At 37.5% G+C, this 11383-nt stretch overlaps 1 protein-coding gene across 1 annotated transcript; it reads left to right on the top strand.

Annotated features, from left to right (window-relative positions):
• Positions 1-5230: 5230 nt before the first annotated feature.
• On the top strand, positions 5231-9777 carry FABP12 (fatty acid binding protein 12). The gene is made up of 4 exons (XM_041768597.1): positions 5231-5303; positions 7104-7276; positions 8133-8234; positions 9703-9777. Exons 1-4 carry the CDS (start codon positions 5231-5233, stop codon positions 9775-9777), a joined length of 423 nt encoding a protein of 140 aa, XP_041624531.1.
• Positions 9778-11383: the final 1606 nt, after the last annotated feature.

The raw sequence follows: 11383 nt of genomic DNA on the forward strand, positions 1-11383 counted from the left end.
CCATCTCTCTGTCATGTAAATTATATGAAATGCCAGAGCTTAGGTTCTTAAATTATATTTTCTGTTGGCCTTACCCATGATGTAATTATAAAAATGTCTTTTCTTGATGAAAAAGCTATAGGAGAAAAAATGTTATCCGCCACTTTTCTATCCCAAGCAAAGAAAGTCTACAAACAGAGTAGTAGGCTACTACTACTAGGTTATGATCCTGAGTTTTAAATAATCGAACATAAGACTCTAAAATGGGGGCCAACAAACATTTTTCTGCAAAGGGCCTGATAGTAAATATTTTAGGCTTTGTGAGCCACGTGGCATCTGTCAGAACTACTCAACTCTGCTACTGTAGCATGAAAACAGCCTTAGATAATATCCAAAGGAGTAAGTGTGGCTGTGTTCCAATACTACTTTATCTACAGGTGCTGGCTGCAATTGGTACACAGATCATAGTTTGCTGACCTCTGGTCTGAAATATCAACTAATTCTCCATGTTTCTATTATTCAGATATAAATCCATACGGAAATACTAGGGGAACTAGCACAATTTCAGATTCTCCTTCATAATGTAAGGAATATTTTGGAAGTCTCTTTCATTCCTTATTATATGCCAGAGCCTAGCATGGGGGTCTTTTATTTAGTAGGCACTCAAAGCTTATTGAATTAATAGCAAATGAGTAAAGCCTGGGTTTTCCCAGTATGCCAGTCTCTACAGAGAGCCCACTATGCCTTATTGAGTTCCAGTAAACTTCAGATTGCTTAGTTGAAATAACACAAGTCCAATATACCAAAACACTATATGAAACTCTTGTGTGGTTGGGCTCTCCTCTTTTTCTGCAGGAAACTTATGAGGTCTGTAGTTCTGTTATGACTCAATCTAGCCACAGTATCTTTCTGTAGAAAGAGAATAGCGATCTATATGTATCATCTACACCTATCTCTACATCAGCTGGTTCATTGATAGCAATGGCTATAATGAGACTCTGAAGTAACAGGGACTAGGTGGCAGCACTTTACTGCCTGAAGCCAGGAGGTTATAATTATCATGCCAATAGGCAAAGTTGCAGGGCAGCCAAGTGGGCTCAACATGGAGAGAGATGTGGAGAGGATTAAGAGAATGTTGTATCCCTAAAGGTAAAATAGATGAATAGCCAGTGAGGGTGTTGCTTAATACATCAACCAAAAGAAGGCAAAATATATGAACAGCAGATTAAGGGTGGTCATCACAAAAGTCTTGATCTATTGCCCAGATCCCAGAACTCAGCCAGTTTTCAGACCCAGAAACAATTGTCTGAAGAAGTGGCTAAGTCCACAGGAAGAAGAATTTTGAAATACCACGGCAAAAATATACTGTGTTAATTTCCCCAATTTTTCTCAAAAGAGATCTATGATATTTGCTTGAGGAAATACACACCGTGGGAAGAGGAATATCCAAATATTTTGAGGGTACTGTGTCTGAATTAACATTGATTCACAGGATTTCAAAGCATCATGGTAGACTGGAAGACAGGGGCCAGGCTCTGAAACTAACAGAAGCCTGGCCTAAGTCTGACTCTTAGAAGGTCCAGTAAGTCTGTGATTCCATCCAGTGGTCAATTCTTCTTATTCAAACCAAATGGGAGCTATCGCAGGGGGAAGGTGAGGTGGAAGCTTCTAAACTCCACCTCTAACCCCCCAAACCCCCTCTATACCCCATTCCTTTGCCAGTCCTGGCTAAGATGGTACATCAAAATCCACTGTATTTGGCAGTGATGATGGGGAGGAATGCAGAAATTAATGCTACTCTAAAGGATCCTAAGAATGTGGGGGTTGGGGGATCCCTGGGTGGCTCAGCAGTTCAGTGCCTGCCTTCATCCCAGGGCATCATGATCCTGGAGACCCGGGATTGAGTCCCACATTGGGCTCCCTGCATGGAGCCTGCTTCTCCCTCTGCCTGTGTCTCTGCCTGTGTCTGTCTCTCTCTCTGTGTCTCTCATGAATAAATAAATAAAATCTTAAGAAAATAAAAAGAATGTGGGGGTTGAGGGGGGGTTGGCCCATATCATAGCTCCATTTAATTTACCAGTCTCACCATTGCAGAAGCCAAATGAGTCTTGGAAAATGACTATAGGCTACTGCAAACTCAAATAATAACTCCAATCACAGCTGTTGTGCCAGATGTGTTATCTTTGCTGGAGCAGACTAATTAATATGGCTTCAAGTACACATACTATGGTGTTCTTTCTATCCTCATCGGAAAAGATCAGAAAAAGGAATAGAAACTGCATTTATGCAGAACATGTACGTTTACAGGTTTGTTAGGGGCCTACATTACCTCCTGCTGTTATAATAGGATCAGATGAGATCTGAGCTGTCTGGATATCCCACACATCATACTGATGGGGGTGGGGGATGAACAAGAATGGCTGGTGTACTGGAGGCATCGGTGAGACATATGCACTACAGAGTATGGGAGTTTAAGTTGGTGGCAAGTGAGTGAACTTCCACTGTTATAAAGTATTTAGGGATCCAGCTGGGTCAAGGGCAAGTGAGGATATCTCTTCCAAAAGAAAAATTGCTACATCTTGTCTTTGTACAAGAGAGAAGGAAATAAAAATCCTGGTAGGATCCTTTGGCTTATGGTGGCAATACATTCCATGTCTAGGAATGTGCTCCAGCCCACACATTGGGTGACAGGCACAGCTCCTTGCTCCAAATGAGGCCTGGAAAGTGAGAATTGCCATACACACAGCCCTGCCTCTTGGGCCACATGACCTGGCAAATCCTAAGCCATTGGAGATATTAGTGATGGGGAAATATGAGTGTGGCATATAGATGAAGCCACAGTGGAAGTGCCACAACACAGACCTCTGGGGTTTCAGAGCAAGACGGTGCTGCCTGCAACAGAAACTTATATGGTTTTGAAAGGAGTTCCTGGTGTGTCACTGGGAAGTAGTAGAGACAGAATTCTAGAGTATAAGACACCAAGTAACCATGTGTCTGGAACTGTCCATTGTGAGCTGGGTTCTGTCAAGCCCAGCATTCCAAAATAAGATTCAGGTTGTGCATCTGGGATCAAAGCTAAGCAAGACCCGGAGATGTGAAGTAGCTGCAGGAGCAGGTAACCCCGATCCTCATGTCACACACCCTGGGTGTACCAGCACACCTCCCTCTGACCATTCCTAGACTTTGTGTAACCAGCTGAAAGAGTAAGAAGGGCTTGAACATGTTTCATGGGCAGGTCAGCTTAGTGTGTGGATGCCAGTTGCAGTAGTTTAATCACACCCAGGGTGGGAGGGGGCTTGAAAACTCATCCCAATGGACAAAGCCCAGAGTGGGGCAACCTTTACTCATTTTGTGTGGAGGGAGCAGTGGTCTGAGGTGAGAATGAAGACATTCTCATGGGTAGAAAGAATATTCTGATGGGCTGGTCAGGGGTCTGGAAGGAAAAGGACTGAAAAATGGAAGACACAGAAGTTTGTCAAAGAGGAATGTGTGAAGATTTTTGATAAATGGACACCAGAAAGCCTCCATCACTGAATAGGCAGTGAGCAACTAAGTGGACATGGCTGGTCTTTGAATTGATGTGATGAGCACATGAACAGAGACACCACATGAGCAGAGACAGAGGACAAGCCTAGCCAGGCTATGTTACTGACACTTCTCTGACACTTCTATGTTACTGACACTTCTCTGAGTGTAACCTGCCAGCAATAGAGACCAATGCTGTGCTTCCAATATGACAACTTCAAGGAGATGATTTCCAATGGTTGATTTCCTCATGTTGGAGGATCAGTATGCACCCAACACATGAGGCAACACATTTGACATTTTCTTGAAAAAAAAAAAAATCCTAGGAATTTTAGTAATTTCAGTGCCTAATCTTAATATCTTTAGTACCTTCAGTGGTGAGTCATTTCCTGGCTTCAGCCTCATGCTATTTGATTGAGTGGGGATAACTATAATTTATATACATTAATGTAAGAAAAAAATCATAATGGTAAACTTCCTAACGCAAGAAAGGAACAAACAAGCTATGGTATCTTTTTCAACCATAGTTGGGACATTAAATCAATGGTTTATGCAGAATTGCTTAGCCTCATATTAGGCATATAATACTAGGTGCTCCATAAACGTTAGTTGAATAATTATCAGTGAGACCATTGGCTTGGGTAAATGCTTTTACAGATATTTATAGATATTGGAGATTTAACATTTTAATAGGAATTGTTACAAAAGGCTTTTCTTCTCTGTCAAAATAATTTTATGATTTCAGTTTTTCTTAATAACTCTGTGTTAGCATATGGACACCAAGCATTGCCTAGGGTTAACAATGATGCTCCCAGAGCTGATGGCGTTTACAGTGTAAGGCTGTGCTTGTCTCTTGACTTTGGAAATATCCTCTAGTTGGTGTCTTTCCTCTTTTACTCCTTATCAACTGTTCTGATTCCTTACAGATATCAGTGGACATCAGAGTATTTCAGTCAAGATTGGAAGCAACAGAACCTAGCCTAAATTGAGGGGGTTTACTAGAAGATATCTGGTGTTCTTATGGCAATGACAACTCTGTAAGCTTATGAGAAATTGAGCTGACATCTGGAAAAGCATGAATAACAAGGCTGTGTGTGTGTGTGTGTGCATGTGTGTGAACAGACTTTCTCCTTTTTTTCTATGTTTCATTCTCTTGCTCCATATGTACATGGCTAAAATGATTGTTCTAGCCCTCACTAAATTTAACTTTTTAGTTCAAATGCCAAATACCATCTATGAAATCTTTCTGATTTTTGGTTCAAATTATCAAGAACGAGAGTATGATAAAATCTGTAAACAGCTGACAAATTGGCTTATTCTAGAACACTCTGGTCATAGAAAGAGAGACAAAGGGGTCCTATGGCATAAACATAGCTGCCTAGTTCCACTTCTTATGTGTTGCTATGTGTATGTGTGTGTTGCTGTTCTTAGGGAAGGAACTAGAATTTATAAACCTAGTTTTGATCCTAAATTAGAGATGGAAAAATTATATCTGGTCCTGCCAAAAATTGTTTCCATTTTCATCTTGACCAGCTTATATTTGAAAGAGCTTTCCTGCTTTACTATTAAGGAAAAATGACAAGGATTAGAGTTCCTAACTTCCCCCCTTGACTTTTCTGTTCTATTCACAAGAATTGTATTAAAAACAAGTTCTAACACTATTTCAGGAAGCAACAACATACTCATCCTAATGATATTATTTTTCTTTAAGATAAATTTAGACAGAATGGTTGATCAGCTCCAGGGAAAATGGAAATCCATTTCTTGTGAAAATTTTGAAGAATATATGAAAGAGCTGGGTGAGCCACTTTTACCTGCATATCATAGCCAGTAAAAATGAGAGAAATGATAGCACAGAAACTTGGTCTGCATGATATCAGGTTAATCTTGGACCTGTCCCTCCCTCCAGTAGAAACATAGAAATAATCACATAGAAACGATCAACATTGGTTCAGTACGTATCTATGCAAAATTAGTTTGTAATTGACAGAACCCTCACCCCCATGTAACATATCATGGATTTACATAGATTGCATAGACAAAACACATGTGCATCATATACTAAATGCAAATGCTTTCCATAAATAATTTCAAGCAAAAAGTCATATTTTTATAAATAATCATTTTTGCAAGCATTTGCTCTAAATCTTTAGAGGATCTTCAGAATAGATTTTGTTTCCCAGCTTAGGTGGCTGCTGGCATTCCTTGGTTGTCTGGCCACAACGTGCCAATCTCCGCTTCTATTGTCACATTGCCCTCTCCTCTTCTGTAGTCTAATATCCCCCTTCCTTTTTGTTTCATGAAATTGTGATTACATTTAGGGTCCACATGTCTGATTAGCTCCCTATTTTAGGATCCTTGAGTTAACCATATCTACAAGTCCCCTTTGGCATATAAAATGACATTCACAGGTTCTAGGGATTAGGGTGTGAATATCTTTGGGAATTATTATCTAATATATCACAACTTGTTATCCTGTTTCACATTATGAATTCATGAACCTTTTTAGAAGTGTTTTTCTAATTTATCTTCTCTTAGAAATTTAACTTAAGTATTGTTGTATATGTGATAGTATTTTATAGAAAATAGTCCTACATGTACTGCACAAAGCTAGGTGTATAAGAATGTTCACAATAAAAAAAAAGAATGTTCACAATAATATTATTTATAATAAGAAAAAGTGGAAACAAACTACATGTCCATCAATAGGGAGAGAGATGAAATAAATATTAATATACACATCCTATAAACTATTAGGTAGCAATGACAAAAATTTATATCTATATGTATTGACACAGAAAATCTGAAAAAGTTGAATAATAATTGTTATAATAAAATACTTATATTTTTAAAAATCTCATATATATATAGTGTTGATGGTTGTTTAATATTGTGAATGTACTTAATACCACTTAAATACTTTAAAATGGTTACAATGATAACTTTTATATTATATGTATTTTATTTTTTTAAAGATTTATTTATTTTAAGAGAGTGTGTGAGGGTGAGCAGAGGAAGAGAGTCTCAAGCAAACTCTACACTGAGTACAGAGCCCAGTGCGGGGCTCGATCCCATGGCCTAAGATCATGACCTGAGACCAAACCAAGAGTCCCACACTTAAGTGACTGTGCTACCCAGGCCGCTCTATGTTATATGTATTTTAGCACAATAAAATAAACATAATGGAAAAAACAAACTCTATATATGTGTACATATAAGAATGCAAGTGAAGAGATAAAGATTGAATAATCATACCAAACTATTTCATCTGTATAAATGAGTGCATTTTAAAATAGGGAGATGGTTCATTGATGTAATCAAATTTTCAAGGAGATTCATGAACCAACAAAATCAATAACTACTGGACTAAAAGAAACACGACAACCACTAGCCCAAACTAGGGACTATTTTTTTTCCTGTAAAATATAATCTATTTTAATTTATAATGATGGTGATACTAGCTTCAGATATTTGCATTCATGAAGCATTAAATCTGCTTAACTCACAAACCTCCTAGATAATAAAGAATTATACAGCTAACATGAGTTTCTAAAGCCAGCAGCAGATTAAACTATGATGTCCTTTTATCTGGTTTCCAGGGATAGGAAGAGCCAGCAGGAAACTTGCCTGTCTGGCAAAACCCACTGTGACCATCAGTACTCAGGAAGATTGGATCACTATAAAAACCAAAAGCATCTTTAAAAATAATAAGATCTCCTTTAAACTGGGAGAAGAGTTTGAGGAAACCACACCAGGTGGCCATAAAACCAAGGTGAGGCCTTCAACACTCTTTTAGATACACTTCATAAGAATGTTAATTCAAAATTATTCTAAGTAAATAAACAATTAGAGCAAATTCATCTAAAGTCTGTATTAGATAAACTGTGGGCTAAAACCTAAATCTGAGGACCTTAAATTCTAATATAGATACCAATGTATCTATATATACATCTGTGAAGCTTGTGAAAAGTGCCTACTTGGAGGTCCCATTCCCACAGGCTCTAATGTCTGTGGTAGGCACCTTAAAACTGTGTTTCTAATATTTCTGATGCAGATGCTCAACAGACACATTTTGAAAATCATTTCTCTAGATTTTTCTCTCAAAAACAAAAGTTCTGCTCTTCTAGTTTGTAGCACTTTTCTATGCATAAAGCTACAATGAATAAAACTTGTATTAACCCGTATAGGTGAGGTTATGCCACAGTACCAAGTTAACCACAGGCCCCAGTGGCTTCAGACAAAGGGAACTGCTTTCTAACTTAGTATACATATTCAGCATTGTGGTGGGGTTGGAGAAGTTTCTGTGTGTGCAGTGGAGAGGGGACAGGAAATGAGGGCACAGGGAATCTCTCCCTCTTAATTTCTCAGGGAAAAGAGAGTTTTACTTATTTTTCAAGATAACATTATATGTTTACTCTTACAAAAACCTTTTCCCCCTGCAGAAGAATCGGCCAACAAACTTAGTGCTGACCAAGTCTTAAAATATAAATGAAAAAAAAAATACATAAATGAAACTGTAAACACCATTCTAAAGCTGAGGGTATCACAACAGCTGACAAGAATTTGGTGCTTGATAAAATGCCCAAATGTGACAATCTGAGCTGAATTCGGTTTTGTCTGTTTTTCAGAGTGTGGTAACCTTAGATAATGACTCTTTGATTCAAGTTCAGGATTGGGATGGCAAAGAGAACACCATAAGGAGAAAGTTGGTGGATGGAAAAATGGTGGTGGTGAGTGAGCTACTTGTCATTATTTGGGTCATCTGCTATAACACCTAAATATAAAATCATTCAGATAGCTTGTTCTAAAATAATGGAAGCAAATGTAATTTTTTTCTCTTGCTTTATAAGAATGGGGGGAAAACATTGGCAGATAAATGTATAATCATAAATATTATAAAATGTGCATGGGTTGAGGAACTATAAAGCTAAAGAAAATAAAGAAGTTCCATTGCCTAATTCTTTGACTTGTACATAAGCTAAAACAAGCATGCATTTGTGCAAGAAAGATTGTGAGTTATTGTTCATCCATTGCTCCATACCAGGATTAATTTCTCACTGTTTCCAGCTCAATACCAAACAAACACATAAAAAGGAAATTTAAATTAATGCAAATCTTAAGTGGTGTCTACTTGGTATATGGATGAGTTGACACAATTAAAAGCTAAATTTCCATGACTACTGTGTCTGCTCATTTTCATATATTATTTACCCAATCCTCACCATAATCCTGTGTGGTGTGGTAAGACTAATTAGCCCACTTAACAGGTGAGAAAACTGAGATTCAGCCACTGACTTAATTTAAGGATATTCAGCTCATAAAACATGGTGGGCACTGGGATTAAAAGCCAGGTTGGCTTAATTTCAAAGTATACATTTTTGAGTCCATTCTGCTCCCCATGAGATGACTTCTCAGGTCATCTTCCTCACAGTAGAGGGAAATATGTCAATGATTCTTCTTCCTAAATCCCTAATTCCATCAAAATGAATAAAATGGCAATTTTTTCCTAAATCCCTAATTCCATCAAAATGAATAAAATGGCAATTTTAGTATCACATGGTTCTAAGGGAATATGTAAGAATTATGTAGAAGTAACCCCCCAAAAAAACCTCTCCCCCATCCTCATTTCTTAATGTAGGGATATTTTTTCTTTCAATAATGAAGAGTACATTTCTTTATAAAGCAATAAGTGGAAGACTAAAGATACTTGATTTTACTGCTCCTTAATAGTGACATTAACTACAAACAACTATATTTTTAATTGATTAGGAAGAGTATAGATTCAGAATCTAAAATGTTCACTTCCGTCTCTGCCATTCAGCACTTATATGCCTTTGGATGAGTCATTTATCCTCTCCAAGACTGAGTTTACTTTATCAAAAATGCTTCACTGTAGACATTTAAAATGTTTTAATAAGGACTTCAATTTTTATACTATTTGCTTTGTTTTTTTTTCACACACACATACACACATATGCATTATATACCATAAATATATATAGCCAAATCTACCATATATATGATTTGCCATACACATATGGCAAAGTCAGCTAATGAATAGTTGGTATCTACATTTGTCTACATAGATCTCTTTAAGATTTTTAAGGAATATGTATGGATAGTACTTAGTTTCCATTGTTCTAAAAGTCAGTTTCACCAACAACACTGAAATATCTTATCCATTCATTTGTCTCCTAGGAAAGTGCCGTGAACAATGTTACCTGTACTCGGACGTATGAGAGGGTACCAACAAACCCAGTCTCAAACCCTTAAGCACTCCCAAACTGTGATCCAAAATGCTGAGGTCATTTAAATAAAACTCCAAAGTAAAATGTTACAACTGTTAATATGAGAGAGCCTGTGCACAAGCGTCAACAATTTTGACTCCTGTTTTATATGCCTGTTATTATATTGTACTTTAACAGCTCCCTGTTTTATATGCCTGTATTATATTGTACTTTGGTGTCGGGAGCTATGGGAAGCCAGGTGATATATCCTGTTCCCCTAAGGGCTAATACATTCCGAAAGGAATCAACTTCATGTTGGTTTGTTTCTCATCAGGCATATTATGTCACTCCTTCAACATGACCTGCACTATACTGGGAAATTAATATTAATTAAAAAAATCTTTTGGGGGCACCTGGGTGACACAGTTGGTTGAGCATCCCATTCTTGGTTTCTGTTCCAGTCGTGATCTTGGGGTTGTGATTTATGGGTGGTGAGGTTGAGCCCCACGTTGGGCTCTGGGCTTGGCACCGAGTCTGATTGAGAGTCTCTCTCCTTCGGCCCCTCCCCATCATGCTCATGTGTGCCCACGAGTACTCTCCCTCTCGAATAAATAAATCTTTAAAAACAACAGCAAAAACACTTCTGATAGGTGCTAGAGAAACATCAGAAACAAAACACAAGAATTCATGCCCAGAGTTTATAATCAAACTGCATTGGAGGCTGTTTAGAAGGATTTGTATTTCAGATTTCACTTATTATAGTTAATACATGATGATTTGTATTTAGAAAGAATTTTGTCCTACATGCTCAGGATTTTTAATTTAATGTATAAATTATTATATCACCCACTGATATGAATAGAACTCTATAACGAAAAGTTTTGTTATCAACTTGTATGCTGATTTCACTGGGCATTTTCTAACACAACCATTTATTTTGTTAGCCTCTTAGTGTTTCTCAGTTGCACACCAGGACGATTGCCTAAAATCAATAGTGTGCAGCAATTTAAAATCAACAGTATGAGGACCATTTGAAGCATTTTCCCATCTTATAGGAACTGGTATGTAAGGAATGATTTTCTGTCTTGATTATTAATAAAATTTATTCTTAGATCAAGCTTCTAGTTAACAAGGAAGCTTCATTGGACTACAGTTAGTTTGCAGTTCCCTTTTTCCTTTTTTACCTTTTAACCCCCTTCATCTACTGGGAGAAATGGGTAAAAGGGGTCAGAATATAAAATATTAATTTTTTAATAAACTAGTATACTTCAGCTATATGTGAAAGAATAGTACACAGGTTTAGAACCAGAGCAATGAATGGACAGTCTAATAGATTAGCAAACTATTTTTACAGAGAACACACACCTACTTCCTTCACACTAAAAGCCAACACAAAGGAGAAGAGTCTGTTTTATTAGCACCAAAGGAACTGTGTTGACTGATTGCTTTATTGTATAGATGGGGAAATAGGTCCAAACTGGTGACCCATACACTTCCATACCATCATGATGGTTTTAGGTGGAACTGGAACCAGAACCCATGTTTCTGGATTGGTCACCTCATAGCCATAACATAGGGAATCAAGATAGAAACAGGTTCACAGCGTACAATTACAAATCAAGTGGAACACTACGCCAAACCTATGAATAAAC

Source organism: Vulpes lagopus, chromosome 9 (assembly GCF_018345385.1).
Source record: "Vulpes lagopus strain Blue_001 chromosome 9, ASM1834538v1, whole genome shotgun sequence".
Taxonomy (NCBI): Eukaryota; Metazoa; Chordata; class Mammalia; order Carnivora; family Canidae; genus Vulpes; species Vulpes lagopus.